Source organism: Oncorhynchus nerka, linkage group LG27 (assembly GCF_034236695.1).
Source record: "Oncorhynchus nerka isolate Pitt River linkage group LG27, Oner_Uvic_2.0, whole genome shotgun sequence".
Lineage (NCBI taxonomy): Eukaryota > Metazoa > Chordata > Actinopteri > Salmoniformes > Salmonidae > Oncorhynchus > Oncorhynchus nerka.
In genome coordinates, this window is record NC_088422.1 from 40,494,514 (window position 1) to 40,516,276 (window position 21,763).

At 45.5% G+C, this 21,763-nt stretch overlaps 1 protein-coding gene across 9 annotated transcripts in view; it reads left to right on the top strand.

The window, feature by feature from the left end:
• The window catches only part of LOC115111773 (beta-adducin-like), a 33,796-nt gene that overhangs the window by 8,112 nt on the left and 3,921 nt on the right, over window positions 1-21,763 (top strand). For 5 of the 9 annotated variants that reach the window (XM_065011678.1, XM_065011679.1, XM_065011671.1 and 2 more), the window contains exons 2-13: window positions 13,282-13,493; window positions 14,233-14,380; window positions 14,630-14,781; window positions 17,371-17,451; window positions 17,786-17,935; window positions 18,182-18,325; window positions 18,600-18,698; window positions 19,086-19,262; window positions 19,675-19,920; window positions 20,968-21,075; window positions 21,194-21,280; window positions 21,608-21,679. In XM_065011678.1, the coding sequence (XP_064867750.1) occupies window positions 13,329-13,493; window positions 14,233-14,380; window positions 14,630-14,781; window positions 17,371-17,451; window positions 17,786-17,935; window positions 18,182-18,325; window positions 18,600-18,698; window positions 19,086-19,262; window positions 19,675-19,920; window positions 20,968-21,075; window positions 21,194-21,280; window positions 21,608-21,679 (1,629 nt within the window). In that variant the 5' untranslated portion in view covers window positions 13,282-13,328. Of the gene's footprint in view, window positions 1-13,281; window positions 13,494-14,013; window positions 14,123-14,232; window positions 14,381-14,629; window positions 14,782-17,370; window positions 17,452-17,785; window positions 17,936-18,181; window positions 18,326-18,599; window positions 18,699-19,085; window positions 19,263-19,674; window positions 19,921-20,967; window positions 21,076-21,193; window positions 21,281-21,607; window positions 21,680-21,763 lie in introns of those variants that run through there. The other 4 variants (XM_065011673.1, XM_065011674.1, XM_065011676.1 and 1 more) reach the window with 2 other exon arrangements.

Consider the following 21,763-nt stretch of genomic DNA (forward strand, 5'->3'; position numbering starts at 1 on the left):
CTACATTTACATTTACATTTAAGTCATTTAGCAGACGCTCTTATCCAGAGCGACTTACAAATTGGTGCATTCACCTTATGACATCCAGTGGAACAGTAGTGCATCTAAATCTTTTAAGGGGGGTGAGAGGGATTACTTTATCCTATCCTAGGTATTCCTTAAAGAGGTGGGGTTTCAGGTGTCTCCGGAAGGTGGTGATTGACTCCGCTGTCCTGGCGTCGTGAGGGAGTTTGTTCCACCATTGGGGGGCCAGAGCAGCGAACAGTTTTGACTGGGCTGAGCGGGAACTGTACTTCCTCAGTGGTAGGGAGGCGAGCAGGCCAGAGGTGGATGAACGCAGTGCCCTTGTTTGGGTGTAGGGCCTGATCAGAGCCTGGAGGTACTGAGGTGCCGTTCCCCTCACAGCTCCGTAGGCAAGCACCATGGTCTTGTAGCGGATGCGAGCTTCAACTGGAAGCCAGTGGAGAGAGCGGAGGAGCGGGGTGACGTGAGAGAACTTGGGAAGGTTGAACACCAGACGGGCTGCGGCGTTCTGGATGAGTTGTAGGGGTTTAATGGCACAGGCAGGGAGCCCAGCCAACAGCGAGTTGCAGTAATCCAGACGGGAGATGACAAGTGCCTGGATTAGGACCTGCGCCGCTTCCTGTGTGAGGCAGGGTCGTACTCTGCGGATGTTGTAGAGCATGAACCTACAGGAACGGGCCACCGCCTTGATGTTAGTTGAGAACGACAGGGTGTTGTCCAGGATCACGCCAAGGTTCTTAGCGCTCTGGGAGGAGGACACAATGGAGTTGTCAACCGTGATGGCGAGATCATGGAACGGGCAGTCCTTCCCCGGGAGGAAGAGCAGCTCCGTCTTGCCGAGGTTCAGCTTGAGGTGGTGATCCGTCATCCACACTGATATGTCTGCCAGACATGCAGAGATGCGATTCGCCACCTGGTCATCAGAAGGGGGAAAGGAGAAGATTAATTGTGTGTCGTCTGCATAGCAATGATAGGAGAGACCATGTGAGGTTATGACAGAGCCAAGTGACTTGGTGTATAGCGAGAATAGGAGAGGGCCTAGAACAGAGCCCTGGGGACACCAGTGGTGAGAGCACGTGGTGTGGAGACGGATTCTCGCCACGCCACCTGGTAGGAGCGACCTGTCAGGTAGGACGCAATCCAAGCGTAGGCCGCGCCGGAGATGCCCAACTCGGAGAGGGTGGAGAGGAGGATCTGATGGTTCACAGTATCGAAGGCAGCCGATAGGTCTAGAAGGATGAGAGCAGAGGAGAGAGAGTTAGCTTTAGCAGTGCGGAGCGCCTCCGTGATACAGAGAAGAGCAGTCTCAGTTGAATGACTAGTCTTGAAACCTGACTGATTTGGATCAAGAAGGTCATTCTGAGAGAGATAGCGGGAGAGCTGGCCAAGGACGGCACGTTCAAGAGTTTTGGAGAGAAAAGAAAGAAGGGATACTGGTCTGTAGTTGTTGACATCGGAGGGATCGAGTGTAGGTTTTTTTCAGAAGGGGTGCAACTCTCGCTCTCTTGAAGACGGAAGGGACGTAGCCAGCGGTCAGGGATGAGTTGATGAGCGAGGTGAGGTAAGGGAGAAGGTCTCCGGAAATGGTCTGGAGAAGAGAGGAGGGGATAGGGTCAAGCGGGCAGGTTGTTGGGCGGCCGGCCGTCACAAGACGCGAGATTTCATCTGGAGAGAGAGGGGAGAAAGAGGTCAGAGCACAGGGTAGGGCAGTGTGAGCAGAACCAGCGGTGTCGTTTGACTTAGCAAACGAGGATCGGATGTCGTCGACCTTCTTTTCAAAATGGTTGACAAAGTCACCTGCAGAGAGGGAGGAGGGGGAGGGGGAGGAGGATTCAGGAGGGAGGAGAAGGTTGCAAAGAGCTTCCTAGGGTTAGAGGCAGATGCTTGGAATTTAGAGTGGTAGAAAGTGGCTTTAGCAGCAGAGAGAGAAGAGGAAAATGTAGAGAGGAGGGAGTGAAAGGATGTCAGGTCCGCAGGGAGGCGAGTTTTCCTCCATTTCCGCTCGGCTGCCCGGAGCCCTGTTCTGTGAGCTCGCAATGAGTCGTCGAGCCACGGAGCGGGAGGGGGAGGACCGAGCCGGCCTGGAGGATAGGGGACATAGAGAGTCAAAGGATGCAGAAAGGGAGGAGAGGAGGGTTGAGGAGGCAGAATCAGGAGATAGGTTGGAGAAGGTTTGAGCAGAGGGAAGAGATGATAGGATGGAAGAGGAGAGAGTAGCGGGGGAGAGAGAGCGAAGGTTGGGACGGCGCGATACCATCCGAGTAGGGGCAGTGTGGGAAGTGTTGGATGAGAGCGAGAGGGAAAAGGATACAAGGTAGTGGTCGGAGACTTGGAGGGAGTTGCAATGAGGTTAGTGGAAGAACAGCATCTAGTAAAGATGAGGTCGAGCGTATTTCCTGCCTTGTGAGTAGGGGGGGGAAGGTGAGAGGGTGAGGTCAAAAGAGGAGAGGAGTGGAAAGAAGGAGGCAGAGAGGAATGAGTCAAAGGTAGACGTGGGGAGGTTAAAGTCGCCCAGAACTGTGAGAGGTGAGCCGTCCTCAGGAAAGGAGCTTATCAAGGCATCAAGCTCATTGATGAACTCTCCGAGGGAACCTGGAGGGCGATAAATGATAAGGATGTTAAGCTTGAAAGGGCTGGTAACTGTGACAGCATGGAATTCAAAGGAGGCGATAGACAGATGGGTAAGGGGAGAAAGAGAGAATGACCACTTGGGAGAGATGAGGATCCCGGTGCCACCACCCCGCTGACCAGAAGCTCTCGGGGTGTGCGAGAACACGTGGGCAGACGAAGAGAGAGCAGTAGGAGTATTAGGCCTGGTGGTGGGAGTGACTTTGTGTTTGGGAGTAGATTTAATGCATTAGGGAGGAGGAATTAAGAGTGCATTTAGATCAGTGGCGGTCGGTGCAGTTTAAGATGAGGGAGGGTGATTATTTTTTTATGAGCATGGCCTTATTTCTATTACAGCAAATTGGATGGCTGTCATTCATATTCCATTCACCCAGTTCAATGTAACATTGATAGGTTTAGCCTACTACATGATGCTTCAATTTTCTCTATACCCATCATGAGGTTGCTACAACCTAGCCTATGAATGAAAGTTTACAACATAGATGCACACGTCGAGAGAAACATTTGAGGTGAAAGACAGTGGCACAAGGACAGACAGTGACATATTCAATACTGCCTTTCACACTCTTGCCTGCATCTAGCTGATCTAGGGTGTAATCATTAGTCCTAAAGTTGCAAACAAGACTTTCTCGTGCAGGTATGTTTATCCCCGTTTCGCTCCGTTTGTTTCCATTTCAGAAACGTTTTTCAACAGAATACAACCTTGATCACACGTAAACACAGTTCACTCTCATAGCAGCCACATTGTATTCCTTCTTGCATCTACATGCTCTCTTCCTCTCACCTTTTCCCTTTGCTTGTGGATTTCAATGCACAACACATCAGATGTCTGTGACCAGGCAAAAAATACTTTCTATCCCAAACCATATCATAACCGCTAACCGTTAAAAACAGCCTACATTTTTGTCACCATATTAGCTAAAGTAACGTCATAGTCAACAAAGCTAATAGAACAAACACGTTAGTAAACCCGCTACAATCATCCAGTACAGTGTACAGTCAGTAAGCAGTTTAGCAGTTACACTGGCGAGCCCCCAGTGGCAATAAATTAGTAAAACCAAAAGCTTACCTTGACTTGGAAGAGTTCAAGTGTTGGATAGCCATAGCTTGCTAGCTAACATAGAATCCCTCGCTGTTTGAGCTGGGTGTAAGTAGGCTAAACTAGCTAGCTGCATTAATTACCGAAGTAAGTAAAGTGGAAGAAATACAAGGAAATCTATCTCTCTCTCTCTATGTCTCTCTCTCGCTCTCTCTCTCGCTTCTACACTTTTGAATACAATTATTTGTTTAAAACTGTTCAACAATTGTCTTTCTCTCTCTTTGAGTCAACTACTCACCACATTTTATGCTCTGCAGTGCTAGCTAGCTGTAGCTTATGCTTTCAGTACTAGATGAATTCTCCTTTGATTGGGTGGACAACATGCCAGTTCATGCTGCAGGAGCTCTGATAGGTTGGAGGATGTCCTCCAGAAGTTGTCATAGTTACCGTGTAAGTCTATAGAAGGGGGTGAGAACCATGAGTCTTCTAGGTCAATGTACCCAGAGGAAGACGGATATGGATTCCATAGACGGAAGCTAGCTGTCCTCCAGCTACACCATGGTGCTTCCCTACAGAGTATTGTTGAGGCTACTGTAGACCTTCATTGTAAAACAGTGTGTTTTAATTAGTTATCTGGTGACGTGAATGTATTTAGTATAGTTTTAGCTAAAAAGGAACATTTTTTAAATGTTTCACTATTTTATTTTTATGAAATTCACTGAGGAGGATGGTGATTCCGTTCCTCCTCTGAGGAGCCGCCACTGATTTAGATGGTAGTAGAATGTTTGCAGATTATGGGTCAAAACAGTTTGGGAGCTTGGGAAAATTTACCAACACAAAGTGCATATCGTGAAATTCACCATTGACTATTTAAAGGGATAGTTCAACCAAAATATACATTTTCATTATTCAGAGAAATGCACATAGATTTGTATGTTTGGTTAAATATGCATTTAGCCTCTGAGTTCATCACCATGTTTGCCTATTCTTGAGATGTTTACAATACCAGGCATGTTATTTTCACGTGATTTTCACGTGAAATATATTTTTTCCTCATCAATCATAATTCCTCACAATAACAAAGCAAAAACAGGTTCTTAGAAAGTTTTGATAATTTATTTGAAAACAACTACTGAAATATCACATTTACATAAGTATTCAGACCCTTTACTCAGTACTTTGTTGAAGCACCTTTGGTGCAGCATTGAGTCTTCTTGGGTATGACGCTACAAGCTTGGCACACCTGTATTCTTCTCTGCAGTTCTTCTCAAGCCCTGTCAGGTTGGATGGGGTGCGTCACTGCACAACTATTTTCACGTCTCTCCAGAGATATTCGATTGGGTTGAGTCCGGGCTATGGCTGGGCCACTCAAGGACGTTCAGAGACTTGTCCCGAAGCCACTCCTGCGTTGTCTTGGCTGTGTGCTTAGGGTCATTGTTCTGTTGGAAGATGAACCTTTGCCCCAGTCTGAGGTCCTGAGCACCCTGGCGCAGATTTTCATCAAGGATCTCTCTGTACTTTGCTCTGTTAATCTTTCCCTCGATCCTGACTAGTCTCGCAATCCCTGCTGCTGAAAAACATCCCCACAGCATATTGCTGCCACCACCATGCTTCACTGTAGGGATGGTGCCAGGTTTCCTCCACACATGACGCTTGGCATTCAGGCCAAAGAGTTCAATCTTGGTTTCATTAGACCAGAGAATCTTGTTTATCATGGTCTGAGAGTCTTTAGGGGACATTTGGCAAACTCCAAGTGGGCTGTCAGGTGCCTTTTTACTGAAGAGTGGCTTCTGCCTGGCCACTCTACCATAAAGGCCTGATTGGTGGAGTGCAGCAGGGATGGTTATCCTTCTGGAAGGTTCTCCCATCTCCACAGAGGAACTCTAGAGCTATGTCAGTGACCATCGGTTCTAGGTCTACTCCCTGACCAAGGCCCTTCTCCCCGATTGCTCAATTTAGTCGGGCAACCAGCTCCTTGATGAGTCTTGGTGGTTCCAAACTTCTTCCATTAAGAATAATGGAAGCCACTGTGTTCTTGGGGAACTTCAATGCTGCAGAATGTTTTTTGGTACCCGTCCCCACATCTGTGCCTCGACACAATCCTGTCTCGGAGCTAGCTCTACGGACAATTCCTTCGACAACATGGCTTGATTTTTGCTCTGATGCGCACTCTCAACTGTGAGATCTTATATAGACAGGTGTGTGCCTTTCCAAATCATGTCCAATCAATTGAATTTAACACAGGTGTAGTCCAAGTTAAAGGAATCATCTCAAGGATAATAAATGGAAACAGGATGAACCTGAGATCAGTTTCGAGTCTCATAGCAAATGGTCTGAATACTTATGTAAATAAGGATTTCTGTGTTTTATTTGTAAGAAATTTCTAAATACCTTAAGCACTTTTAGAAAAAGGCTGTAATGTAACAAAATGTGGAAAAAGTTAAGTGGTCTGAATGCTTAAGTGGTCTGAAGGCACTGTGCATGTGGCTAATCAGAGTAGTTTCAGATAGCACAGGAGAGAGGGCGTGTTTGTGGTCTTATCTGCTGTTAGCAGAAATGTGTATGTTCACTGGGGGAGGGTTGGTTGACTCTTTTTGAAAACCTTTACGGTAAGTCTTTACTGGTTCTCCCATTACTGGCCCTCTATGATTGAGTTGACTTCCTGCTGGCAGGCGTTGTAATGTTGCTGTCTGAGCTCTTACTGCTAATGCTGCATTTCTCCACTTCCTATTGGTTCCGCTAGCCAACATCCCACACAGGCTTTACTCTGTGGAATATCTCATCCCTGGTTTTGGGGTGGGAGGTAAACTCCTGTGTCTGTTGAAAGTTGAGGCTTGGTGCCTACAGTAGATTACAATAAAAACAACAAAAAATACAGTCCATTCATACACTGTATTTATTGTTGCATAAATTAAGAGTGTGTGCGTCACTAGTGTTACGAATCCCTTTTGGCCCGACAGTCTAGGGGGGATGGTAATGAGACCCGTAACATAACTCATGCAAATTATTATTGTGACAAAGTAAAAGTGTGCACGAAATAACCACGACAACAGAAATCTACCGTCAAACTCTAGGTTTATTTATAAACACACGGTAATGGGGGGAGCAGGAAAAGGGGCTGAGCTGGACCCAAGAAAAGAAACAATAAGTATTCAAAAACACCCCTAAGCTAGACTAGCCTACTTTAACAACAGCTAACTAACTAACCAAAAATACAGTTGGTGGTCCGCCCAGTTCTAACTAGTGTATTTAACAAAGTTCACCTACGGGTAGTGTATGCCCATGGGCGACTTGTCTTGGTTTCCCCTTTTCCCACCAGCAAACAAACAAACACCATAACCAAAAACAATACTCACAGGTGATGACAAAGTGCTATGGAGGTGCTTAAACAAAAGAGAGGTTAAGACAAAAAGCGAGAGTGAAACACAGAGACCTACAGACATGGCATTTACAGAGAGATTGAGCTAGAGATTGAGCTAGAGATTGCTAGAGATTGCTCCAGAGCAAACAAATGATGGGGTTTTTAAACCATGGGGAAGGAATTGTGATAGGGTAGGAAATAGGAGGAGGTGTGTCTTCTGATTGATGATTGATTGTTGACTGATTGGGGAGTGATGGTTTTCACCTGTGAGGGGAGAAGGAGAGAAAAGAAACACACACACAGGATACACACACACACAGGATAACTGTATCCGTAACACTCCCACCCTTAAAAGAGCAACCCTAGGGGTTGCGACTACAGTATTTCAATGACTACTCACAACCTTGCAAAACATACAGAAATCATTTTCACACACGAGACAAAGCATCTGCCAACACATTATCAGAACCCTTTTTGTGGCGGATCTCCAAATTATAATTTTGTACAATCAGCGCCCAACGCATAAGGCGCTGGTTCTGGTTGTACATTCGGTGGAGAAAAACTAAGGGGTTGTGATCAGTATATACAATCACGGGTAGGGCACTGGAACCAATATATACTTCAAAGTATTGCAGAGCCAACAACAAAGCAAGAGCTTCTTGTTCTATTGTCGCATAGTTTGTTTGACATTTATTAAATTTACGTGAAAAATAACAAACGGGATGATCCACTCCACTCTTGTCCTGCTGCAGTAGAACAGCACCAGCACCTCTGGCACTAGCATCTACCTCAAGTTTGAACGGTTGTTCAAAATCTGGAGCAGCAAGTACAGGTGTACTACATAAGAGTGCTTTCGCTGATTCAAAAGCTCTTACAATCAGAGGACCACACAAATGATCTAGCCGGACTAAGCAAATCGGTCAATGGAGCAACTACCGCAGAGAAATTTTTACAGAAGCTACGGTAGTAGCCAACCATCCCTAAAAAGCGGCGTAGCTCTCGTCTGGTGGTAGGTGCAGGGAATGCAGTTATAGCCAAGACCTTGGCACCAACAGGGCGCACCTGTCCATGGCCAACCTCTTTACCGAGATAGGTAACAGTAGCCTTCCCAAACTCGCACTTTGCCAAGTTCAGGGTTAGAGAAGCAGCTGCCAACCGTTCACATACTACCCTTAGCGAGTCAACATGATCTGACCACTCAGACGAATAAATCACTAGGTCATCAAGGTATGCACTACAATTAGGAACGCCAGCTAATACGGAGTTAACCAGTCGTTGGAAAGTGGCTGGTGCATTTCGCATCCCAAAAGCCATGACTGAGTACTGTAGGAAGTTGTCTGGGGTCACAAAGGCAGAAATCTCAGAAGCACGTGAAGTTAACGGAACCTGCCAGTAACCTTTTAAGAGGTCTAACTTGGTTACATACTTAGCAGCACCAATAGTGTCGATACAGTCGTCCAGTCGGGGTAACGGGAACGAATCTGGCATTGTGACAGAATTTACCTTTCGATAATCCGTACATAACCTGGACGTACCATCAGGTTTAGGAACCAGAATGCAAGGAGAACTCCAAGGGCTTGAACTTGGCTTAGCCAGGTCATTCTCCAACAAATATCTCACCTCATCCCTCATTATCTTCCTCTTGGAAGCGTTGATACGATATGGGTGTTGCTTGATAGGTGTAGCATTTCCAACATTAATGTCATGTTCCAACACATTTGTGCGAGTAGGAACGTCATTAAAGAGACATGGAAAACTGTGTAGTAGCCTCACAATATCATTGGCCTGTCCATCCGTTAAATGAACCAGACCGGATTGGATAGACAGCAGCATTTCTGAGTTGGGCAATCTAACACACTGCTGCTGAGTATTGCGCAACTCCAAGCCATCAACATCATCAATATGACAGTCCACTATCATAGCAGTAGTAGCAGAGGAGACAGCAGTACCTTCCTCTGTTTTTGAACTCTCTAACTGTGTGATGGGTCGGGTGTGGTAAGCTTTCAACATGTTAATGTGACACACACGAAATCGGCGTTGTCTATCAGGAGTTTGAAGCACATAGTCAGTTTCACTTATTTTCTTTTCAATTAAATAAGGACCCGAGAAACGAGCTGACAGTGAAGATCCTGGAACAGGTAATAACACCAGTACTTGGTCACCTGGCTGTAGTGGACGAGAAACAGCCTCTTTATCATAGTGTCTTTTCATGCTCCTCTGTGAGGAAGACAGAGCTTCCTTTGCGAGAGCACAAGCTTGGTGTAGGCGCTCACGAAAGCGACTAACGTAGTCCAACACATTCTCATCTCTGGTACACAACTCTTGGGACAAGAACTGTTCTTTAAGGACTTTCATTGGTCCTCTCACTGTGTGACCAAACACCAGTTCAGCCGGGCTGAAACCTAGGGACTCCTGCACAGTTTCACGAGCAGCAAACAAAACTAGAGGAACTCCCTCATCCCAATCTTTCTGAGATTCCAAACAATATTTACGTAGCATAGACTTCAGTGTCTGATGCCATCTTTCAAGTGCACCCTGAGACTCTGGGTGATAGGCGCTTGACACACGGTGCGTAATTGACAAGGATTTTAACACCTGCCTGAAGATCTTGGATAGGAAATTGGTTCCTTGATCGCTTTGCACCACCCTAGGTAACCCGAATGTCGTGAAGAATTTTATTAAGGCTTTACTCACTACCGGGGCTGTAATCCTTCTCAGAGGAATGGCCTCGGGGTATCTTGTAGCCATACACATTATCGTTAACAAAAACTGGTTACCCGATTTTGTCTTCGGTAACGGTCCGACACAATCAACCACCACATGCTCGAATGGTTCACCTATGACAGGTATGGGACAAAGAGGAGCGGGAGGAATAACCTGATTTGGTTTTCCTGTTATCTGACATGTGTGGCAGGTCCGACAGAACTGAGCCACATCTTGTTTTAAACCCGGCCAAAAGAAATGTCGAAGGATCCGATCATAAGTTTTTGTGATTCCTAAATGACCAGACCACTGGTGATCATGAGCAAGGGATAACACATTTTGTCGAAAGGCTGTAGGAATCACTATTTGGTAAACAGCATTCCAATCTCCATCCGCGTCAACATGGGATTTCCATTTACGCATGAGGAGATTACCATCAATGAAGTAAGCCACGTTCTTCTTCTTCACATCTTCCAATGAGACAACACTAGAAAAACATTTAGCAAGCTTGTTGTCAACCTTTTGGTTAGCAATCAGCTGCTCACGAGTGACTGGTAACTGTATTGCATCAGCAATAAGTTCAACGTTCTTTGATTCTTTCCTGGGCTGTTTGTCAGAGGTGATCAGCTTCTCAGAGGTATCACACAATCCATCTTCTTGATCAACCTCTTTGAACAGAACAGTGTTCGACAAATCTATCACGTCACCCTCTTGTCGTGCCTGAGCACGAGTGACAGCACAAGCGGGAACACATGTGGATAACTCTGTGCCAGCTCATTAGAGAGAGTGGTCACTTTTATCCAATACTTCCAATACGGGTACTACCTTTCCTCCGCAATATCGTTACCCATTATAAAGGTCACACCTTTCACTGGCAACATAGGGCGTACCCCACTCTGAATATTCCACTGATAAACTCAGAGTGTACGTTCACAAAGTGCAATGGCACTGGGACAAAACCCATTTCAATACCCTGCACTAACACACTGGAACCACAGTATGTATCGTCAGATAAGGGCAACACATCAGACAATATAAACGACTGCGCCGCACCAGTATCTCTAAGGATTTTAACCGGTCGCTGAGACGCTCGTCAATCGTTAGGGACACAAACCCTCGAAAATGAATGGTTCATAACTGCGGTCGGGGACTGAGACTTTCAAACTACAGTTACCCTGAGGCACCTGTTTTGTTGCAGACCTCACAACCGCATTTAATTAGAGCAACACCTGTTGGTGGCTTGGCACGAAGAGGCATCCCTTGTTTGCGTTTAAGCAGGAAGCAATCATTAATCATATGTCCAACTTTATGACAATAGAAACAGGGACGCTCATTCTTCTGGCGTGCTTGATATACTACTGCTGGCCGACTAGGGCTAAAGGTAGGAAACTCAGTGGCTCTACTCTCAGTTTGAGCCGAAAACACACTCTTGTGCGTCAACACAAACTCGTCTGCCAACACAGACGCTTCTGCCAGGGAGGATACTTTCTGTTCGTTTAGGTAAACTACAATGCGTTCGGGTAAGCAATTTTTAAACTCTTCCAACAAGATTAACTCCCGGAGAGAGTTGAAATCAGTTACCTTACTAGCAGCATGCCATTTATCAAACAGATTTCCCTTGTCTCTAGCAAATTCCACATAAGTCTTACTAGAAGACTTTCTATGAGACCTAAATCTCTGTCGGTATGCCTCAGGCACAAGCTCATAGGCACGAAGAACAGTAGCTTTGACCACTTCATAATTCAAACTGTCCTCCAGAGGTAGCGCTGACAAAACCTCTTGGGCTTTACCAGTTAATTTACACTGAAGTAATAGGCACCATACCTCTTCAGGCCATTTCAATGCTACGGCTATACGCTCAAATACACAGAAATAGGAGTCAACCTCTGACTCTCTGAACAAAGGTACTAAGGCAATCTGCCTACTAATGTCAAACGTGTTTGAGGACACAGTAGGTGAGGACGGCTCACAAACAGACACAGTAGGACCGGAGGCTAGCCTCGCTGTCTCTGCCTCCAGTTCCATCTGGCGCATTTTGAACTCCAACTGCCTTTGTTCTCTGTCTGCCTCAATTTTACACATCTCCAAATGCTGTTGTTCTCATTCTTTTTCTGCCTTTATTTTACATATCTCCAACTGGAGAGTCTCTTGCCTAATTTGGGCTCTCTCTTCCACCTCCAGTTGGAACTGTGCTAAACGGACATCCCTCCTGGCATCACCATTTGACAGTGGGGAGAGTGGATCAAAACGGGACAATGTGGCTGGTGTTTTAGCCTCGCCCTCATTATCAGACACCAATGGGTTTACAGGAGCAGCAACATCCCCTACAGGGGTAGTAGGCTCAGACAGCGGTAAAACAAGCACCTGCTCTTCCAACAATACATTTAATACTAGCCGTTTAACCTCCGCCTTAACTAAACTCTGCGGAATCGATACTGAATAATGGTCAGCCAAGGTCATTAAATCAACTCTACGACATTTGTCAAAAACCTCCCACGAAGGGTTATCCAAAAAGGATCTCAAATCAAAAGTAGTCATTTTACACTACTTCACAAGTGCCAAAGAAAATAGCAAACACTAATGCTACTTCGGCTATGACGCTCTACACTGAACTATACCACTACAACAATCTACATGAGCGGCATGGGTGTCAGTTACGACAGATCCCGGACGAGCCCCCACTTATGTTACGAATCCCTTTTGGCCCGACAGTCTAGGGGGGATGGTAATGAGACCCGTAACATAACTCATGCAAATTATTATTGTGACAAAGTAAAAGTGTGCACGAAATAACCACGTCAACAGAAATCTACCGTCAAACTCTAGGTTTATTTATAAACACACGGTAATGGGGGGAGCAGGAAAAGGGGCTGAGCTGGACCCAAGAAAAGAAACAATAAGTATTCAAAAACACCCCTAAGCTAGACTAGCCTACTTTAACAACAGCTAACTAACTAACCAAAAATACAGTTGGTGGTCCGCCCAGTTCTAACTAGTGTATTTAACAAAGTTCACCTACGGGTAGTGTATGCCCATGGGCGACTTGTCTTGGTTTCCCCTTTTCCCACCAGCAAACAAACAAACACCATAACCAAAAACAATACTCACAGGTGATGACAAAGTGCTATGGAGGTGCTTAAACAAAAGAGAGGTTAAGACAAAAAAGCGAGAGTGAAACACAGAGACCTACAGACATGGCATTTACAGAGAGATTGAGCTAGAGATTGCTAGAGATTGCTCCAGAGCAAACAAATGATGGGGTTTTTAAACCATGGGGAAGGAATTGTGATAGGGTAGGAAATAGGAGGAGGTGTGTCTTCTGATTGATGATTGATTGTTGACTGATTGGGGAGTGATGGTTTTCACCTGTGAGGGGAGAAGGAGAGAAAAGAAACACACACACAGGATACACACACACACAGGATAACTGTATCCGTAACACTAGCATTACTTCAAATTATATTTTCTAAATGTATATCTATCTATTTGAAACATAAATTCATTTATCTTCTTTTCCTCTTCCCAGCACTCCCCACCCCACGTCCTGTGACACCCCCTTGTAAGCAGTAGAAGATGAGCACCACGCCCACCCCTAAGGGCACGCCTGTGCAGCAGAGCTCCAGCGATGGGGGCCCTAGTGATGGGGTCCTCGAGGTTCTTGTGTCTCCACAGCACTCTACACCTGGCTCCTCCGGGCCCCAACACAAGAAACGCGTCTCCAGCCTCCTGCAGAGCCCGGTGAGTAGAACACTGTGTGTGTGTGTGTGTGTGTGTGTGTGTGTGTGTGTGTGTGTGTGTGTGTGTGTGTGTTCATGTGTGTGCGTCCAGTCTGTTTGGGTCTGTGTGAGCGCACACACGTGTCTGTTTGTGCATATGCACATAACTTTTCAAGGAGCGGTTTTAAAAAGTCCCACTTCAGTTTTGCATTATGGACATCCCTTACTCACTCTACCCTGACCTCCCCCTCATCCCATCGTTCCACCCTTTCATGTACAGCCTGTGTCCAATCTCTCTGCCCTCCACTCTCCCTTCCCCCTCATTAGATCTCCAAAGATATGATTATCTCCACAGCTCAGATTTAATCTGCTCTGAATCACCACTTGACAGCTGCATACGGGAGCCTTTGCCATAGTGTGTGTGTGTGTGTGTGTGTGTGTGTGTGTGTGTGTGTGTGTGGAGGGAGGGAGGGACACAAAAAGGAGGCCTGGAGTTGTGAAGATAGGCAGTAGCAGCAGACAGTGCTAATGAATGACGAGAGAGAAATGCATTAGATGATGCGGTTTAAAAGCCTTTTATTGTGAACATTTGATGTGTCTGTCTGCTCTAGGAACTATGCTGCTCTATGCAATATTTGTGAGTGTGTTTGGGTGAGTGTTTTAGCCCTCAGGCTAATTGTGTGTGCATTTTAGCAGCATGCAGACTAATAGTTGTGTGTGTATGTGTGTGTGTGTGTGTGTGTGTGTGTGTGTGTGTGCAGTCGTTCCGTGAGGAGCTAGATGTTCTGATCCAGGAACAGATGAAGAAGGGAGGCAGCAGCTCCAACCTCTGGGCTCTGAGGCAGCTAGCTGATTACATGGCCTCTCATGGCTCACCTGCCGCCCTGTCCGCCTCCCCCTCCAGTACAGGTACTGTACAGGTACACGCGCGCATACATGCGCACGCACATACACACATTCACACACAAACATACTCATAGACATACTCTTGTTAAAATAGACGTCACCCAGACATTGAGCCAAATAGGGCAATTTTGCAATCGATTTCTAACATCAAGACACAGACAAATAACTCCCTGAATCGCCTCACCAACAGATTTAAAAAACACACACAAGGTAATGTTCGGTGATCTGCTATTGACTTCTCTCTCTGTGTAGGCATGATGATGGTGACGCCCATCAACGACCTGCATGGCTTGGAGCCCAGCGGCATGGTGAAGGGAGAGAGGTTGATGCGTTGTAAACTGGCCAGTGTCCACCGTCTTCTGGACCTTTACGGCTGGGCCCAGCTCAGCCACACCTGCCTCACCGTGAGTAGACTTGCCTGGCTGACACTCTCTTTCTGTGTTTCTTTCTCTCCATCATGCTTTTGCTTCATTCTTTTAGAGCCCTATTTTGACAATGCAAAAAGCACTACTGTTCTAAGAGATGGTTTTAGTACCATCATTACCATTACAATGGCCATGAGTATGGCTGTTGCGGTGACCGTATTACCACCACACCGGCGGTCACGAGTCATGAAGGCAGTCAAATTCCACATGACCGTTTAGCGCCGGTAATTAGGCTTCTCAAAGCTCTGATGCTGCTGACGGTCATTAGTAGCCTACCAAACTTGCTAACTGCCTGGTACTCAGCACTCTATTGTCCCTCTAATCACTCTGACATCAACGCAAATGTAATCGAAGATCTAATCAAACACTTCATGAGAGCTCATGTTGCGGAACATTTCTATAGCCTATGTAATTGCGGGAGAAAACAGAGTGATGGCTGCTAATAAAAATAGGAGGATCCCATCAGCTTTCTATAGGCTAGGCCTACTATATGTATTTCTCAACTTTCCTAATATTAAGCACATTGCTTATCTTTACAACAGGAGTATAGCCTACCTGGCTGGCATGAAAATAAACCACGGGGGAAAGCATCCTCCATTCGCTATTTAAGTGCATAGATGACATGTATTTTTCCCCCGCTGCCCCTGTTTCGATACAGGTGCATCATAATGGTCCATTCTAAATCAAAACAAATTTCACACATATATTATTTAGTATATGTAAAGACAAGATTAAATCAAGAATAGTCTGATGGGTGACAATATTAGCCTATCACTTAGTATATATTATCAGTTGTGAATGATGCCCAGCATAAGAAACAATGCCCTTTTTTTGCGACTTTTTCTAATCGTAGTCACACACCTCATGTAGCCTATTCCATAGGCTTATATGTTTTAATAAGGTTTGTATCACAACTAAAGTGGCCAAATAACTTCTTAAAATTAAGGATATTAATCCACTTTACAAGGGATGTAGAGCCTAACTGGCATACATAAGCAGCGCGTGAGTTTCATGTTTGGGGAAGATAATTTTCACCATAAAAATGCACCTTTTATAATAAAAGCATTATGTGCATAGTTGCATTTGCGATTACTTTTGATAATGGTGTTTTCCTGCTAATGGAACATTTTCGCTTATAGCCTACTACCATGAGCTCATTGCTGCCCTTATAATGTGAAGAAATAGCCAAATAGTTTATCAATATTTTAAGATTTATTTATTTATTTCTTGCACAGAATAGATTAGGTCGACTTTTGTACTATGGGGGATGGTAGATTGACATAGGCTAGTGCTTTTGTGGTTCGTTAGGCCTACTCATCTTGTTGGCTGACAAAAAGTAAATGTGGACAGTTCTTCCAATATCTTCAATATGCACCTCGGAATTGGATAAGGATGTGTGCAGTTGCATCCCTAATGTGTCTGTCTTCACTTGTAGCCTGTGCGAAAGACCCGATCATGTGATGGAGCATGCAGTACTCAGGGAGAAGGGCACAATAGCCACTAGCCACAAAAGGCATGGATTTTTTTTAGGGGGCATTACGGCCACACAAAGATGATGCCGCCGTGAAATTCTAGGCTTTATCAAGTGCTTGTCAAATTGTGAATGAGAGACTGATGCACTGTGTACAGCGTGCACACAACACAAAGCAGAGCTCATGCCTTTTCAAGCAACTTTTTTCATATCATCATTAGAGTCTTATTATGCAGCCTTACAATGTATTAAAAATCAAAAACATAGCCCAATGTTTGTAGAACAACTAACATTACATTTATAACTCTAAATTAAGCAGATAGGAGTACGTATTTCTTTGTTAAACGCTCAACACAGAATGCACACTCCCTCAAATCGTTTGGAGAAAATATCCTTTGTTTTATTCAGCTTTGTTCAATTGTATTCTTCATACTATAAAATAATGGTATGGAATTCTAAGCAAATCTTGTCTGCTAAATGAACTAGTGTAGCCCACAGCCATATGGTATAGCCAGATCAGGACCTAACATAAGGACAACTCAGACTATGCTATTCTGTTCTTCTCAAATAGACTACATTTTCTTCATATCATGCTTCTTTAGATTTGTCTAGAATAAATAATGGATTTATTGTGAAGGCTGTATGTGGTGTAGGCTATATTACATTGATTTATTAGACTTTCTAAAATGTAGTTGTTCCAAAGCTCTGCATCACCAGACCTATGCGTGGAAGCCAGGAGATGTTAAATGTGTTTATGTTAATGAACTGTCAATTACCGTGAGACCGACCAGTTATTTGCTTGACAATCACCGGCTGACCGCCACAGCCCTATCAATGAGAGTAAAATTGTATGCAGGTTTTGAAAGTTTGGAGCAGATACTTGACTATGCCGTTGTGTAACTCATTTTAAAAGGACAACATCTCAGTTTTCACCTTTACTTTCTCTCACTCTCTTTGTTTTTTATGTTTTTTTTTAACCTTTGGCCTTATTCTCGCTCTGTTTGCATTCTATCCATCCCTTCCTTTTCTCTATTCCTGTTCGTAAAGTTTGGTATCTGACAGAGCTGTGTGTGTGTGTGTGTGTTGTCTCCTGTCAGCTGCGTGTCAGTAAGGAACAGGAGCACTTCCTGGTTCTGCCCAATGGCCTGGCCTATGGTGAGGTCACTGCCTCTAGCCTGGTGAGTTCACTACTAATTCTGCTCCACAGTCATAAAGCGAACCTCTCTACTTGCTGTGGGTTACTATGTAAATAGCCTGATCCACATTTGAGTTTAGCTGCTAACGTAAACGGTACTTTTATACTGGCCGATACACGTAAGCACTAACTATTCAGTCATCTCACTGATGCTTAGTTTAACTTGCCCCTGTTATCACAGAACTCCTTCAACAAGGGCTTAATAACAGTTGAACATTGTAATAACCAATACGCATTGCAATAAGCATTACACAAATATAAATGAATGTGACACTGAGCTCTAATGCTAGTGTTGCTTTGCGTTGTTGTCCTCCCAGGCGAAGGTGAATATCCTTGGGGAGGTGGTGGAGAGGGGCAGCACCACCCTGGGGGTAGACCTGGATTCCTTCAGCCTCCACTCAGCCATCTATTCTACCCGGCCAGACGTACGCTGTCTGGTGCACCTCCACACCCCCGCCACTGCCGCCGTGAGTCACACATACACTGGGGCCCTGCCTAGAGGACAGGGCACACTCAGAACTATCATTAACATATATTCACAAAGTCTCAAATGTTTTTTCTAAAATAATAGAGTTTTAGGACTAGGTATAACTAGAGATGATACTTTTTAGTATAAGATATAGACATTATTCACATTTAATGATGACCAGTGTTGAAAAAGCATGTCAAATCCTTCATTCCAGAATGTGACTTATAGTTGTCTGTGTGTGCAGGTGTCCGCCATGAAGTGTGGCCTGTTGCCACTGTCCCATGAGGCTCTGCTGGTGGGTGAGGTGGCGTCCTATGACTACAATGGGCTGATGGAGAACGAGGAGGACCGGGTGGAGCTTCAGAAGAGTCTCGGGCCCACCTGCAAGGTGAAAACATTATGGCAGTGCAAGGGTTAACGGAACAGGCTTGTGATTGTCCTGATACTGCTGATTTGCTGCTTGAGAAAAAAAATGGCACCATAAATAGTGAAAACATGAGTTACTTTTACTCAATATATTTGTTAAACAATAACAATTGCAATGACAGGGCCGAAGAAAGAGGAGGAAATGAGAGATAATGAACAAAAATAAGAGTGTACTCTGAGGCAAAAGAGGGTTTTACTACGTTTTTTCTCTTGCTGAAGTCTATCTTTATTCCCAGGTGCTGTTGCTTCGAAACCATGGCATCGTGGCCCTGGGGGAGTCAGTGGAGGAGGCTTTCTACACCATCTACCACATACAGGCTGCCTGTCAGATCCAGGTACAGAGACACACGTACTGACATCGCTTCTGCTGCTCCCTCCTGCCAAAGGCTTGAGGCACAACTCTGACAACCACACTGAGAGAGAGAAGGAGGACTCCCAGACTCATAGCTCAGTGACTGTGTATGTGTGTGAGAGAGAAAGACAGAGGGAGAGGGTGAGGGAGAGGGAGAGAACTGCCAGACTCATAGCTCAATGTCTGTGTATGTGTGTGTACGAGAGAGAGTAACAGCACACACATGCACAGCTTTGACAGTTTCACTCCTGAATGCTTGTCCTTGCCTTAGTACCCTTGTACTGTGACTGTTGTATGTGCAGTACTGTAACTGTATGCTTGCCAAACACAAAGCATAACACACTGCTGCAATCCTGTGTTGTGCTGACAGGTGTCAGCATTGTGCAGTGCTGGAGGAGAGCAGAACCTGATCATGCTGGACCGCTCCACCCACAAACCCAACGCTGCAGGCACCGTGGGCTGGGCCGGATCCACCTTCGGCCCCCTGACCAAGAGTCGACTCGGGGAGCACGAGTTTGAGGCTCTCATGAGGACTCTGGATAACCTGGTGAGATCAAAAGACAGAAGCACATTTACAATGCTAGAAGTATTTTCAATTTAGTGGAACGATTCAATGTAGAGTACTGCTTTACAATGCTACAAGCATTGTCAATTTTGTGGAATGGGGAAAGTCATTAGGGCAGGTAAAATGCTGTTTATGACATGCACTGCACTGGATCTTATCAAACAGGCCACGTGTGTCCCCCTGCACGAATCCATTAACATCCACCACACACAGTACTGGATAAACAGTACATAGAATGTACAGAGACTAAGAGGGCTCCAGACACAGGTCTTACCTACTTTAACCCTCCAGGATGTGGATCACATGGATCACTTTTACCCCTGGACATTGGACATTTACAATACATCAATCAGACAAAAACCTTCCTATAAACCTCCCTCTCCCCACCCTCCAGGGTTACCGTACCGGCTACGCCTACCGCTTCCCCGTGCTGCTGGAGCGCTCTCGGACACGGAGGGAGGTGGAGGTCCCTGCCACAGTCCACTCCTTCCAGTTTGAGGAGGAGGGAGTGCACCCGTTACCCCGCCAGCACCCCTACGCCCAGCGGCAGCAACTGGAGAAGACCCGCTGGCTCAACACCCCCAACTCCTACCTGAGGGTGAACCAAGACCAAGCCAGCCCCGGACACCAGCGCACCACAGTAAGTATCTGAGGGCCAGCCTCAGACACCAGCACACCACAGTAAGTATCTGAGGGCCAGCCTCAGACACCAGCACACCACAGTAAGTATCTGAGGGCCAGCCTCGGACACCAGCACACCACAGTAAGTATCTGAAGGCCAGCCTCAGACACCAGCACACCACAGTAAGTATCTGAGGGCAAGCCTCGGACACCAGCACACCACAGTAAGTATCTGAGGCCAATGTTCCCTCAACATTGTTGCTTTCATTTTAAATATCTATTATATTAGAATTTCCACTAATGCAATTGAATTGAACAGCCATTCAAGGCTATGTGTGTGTGTGGCTAATTAATGGATGCAGATGCAACCTTTATTTGTGTGCGTGAAAAGGTGTTTAAAACAGGGTGTTTGCTATAGTACCTCAGGGAGAGAGATTGTTAGAGAGTACTCCAGCAATGGAGTCCTTTCAGACAGAACAATATCAGCCAGGCAGAGACCTTCTTACATCAGGCAGGGGAGGAGACTAGCTCTCACTCTCCCTGTCTCTCTCTCTCCTGTACCTCCCAACCTCTCTTTCCCCTGTCCTCTGCATTGCAGGGGAAAGCCCAGTACTGGTGTTGATTACTGCAGTGCTATCTGCCCTCTGGTGGTGGAAAAGAAAGTCACTGCAGGGGTGTTTCTCTGTCTGAGAACACGTGATAATAATAACACAACACTCCGAATGACAACAACACTGTATAGCACCCTGGTTTAAAATAATGGTTATTGCTGTGTCTTGATTCCAGTTAAACGTGCATTCAGAGAGAAATGACCATGGTGCAAATATTCTTCACTGGATTCCATAGAATATTAGGAGGATGTCATTCGAGAAAGGCACATTGCCCAGCCCAATGCCTGTCTCTCTCTCTCGCTCACACACTGTCATATATAAGATCAACTTTGTCCCCAGAAAGTGTCATTGAAAGCACAAACGTGTTGATGGGGCAAAAGCATTTGAAGCAATGTTTATGGGATGGGTCATGCAGCCGAACTCCTGACCCTCAACACTCATCTCTCTTTCGTCAGTGGCTGAAGACAGAGGAGATGCAACAAGGAGCCATCAAGATTGAGAACTCAAATCAGTTTGTTCCTCTTTTTACCAACCCTCAAGAGGTGCTGGAAACACGAAATAAAGTACGTCTGCCTTAACTGCTCCCAGTGAGCGATGACGTCACAGTATGGATATATTACAGGGATCACATGGTTTGGTTTTGGGTTTTCAGCCTTTCGGGTTCTTGTTGTGTATCTCCAGATCCGGCAGCAGAACCGTCAGGACATGAAGACAGCAGGACCCCAGTCCCAAGTACTAGCCGGTGTCATAACGGACGGTAGTCCACTGGTAAGGCTCAAGTACTAGGTCTACAGTGATGTGCCTACTAGTGTTGGAGTATGTATGAATTCTTGCTTTCTACATTTTCATTTGATGTACGGTATTTCTGTCTTAGGTGTTAAACTGAGGCCCTATGGTCATGTCGCAAGAGATGGGTTGTTTACCCTGTTGTCTTGGTTAAATACGATTCCTAACCCAGCTGCAGAAGCTACTTTGGCCACCTAACCATCCCCACTAATCATCCGTTCTCCCCTGTTTCTCCTTGTAAAGTCCATCCATTCATTCATTCATTCATTCATTTAAACCCTCATCCTCCACCCTGCTAATCTTCCCCAGGTCCAGAAAAAACTGCATCATGTGGCTGTAAAAAAGAGTGTGCTCTCAGTCAACAAAAGCATCAAAGTAAAGGTAAACAAATCAATAAGATAGTCTGAGAGAGAGAGGGAATCGTGAACCATGAAGACGATTAAACCAAGGCGCTCTTCTTAGAGC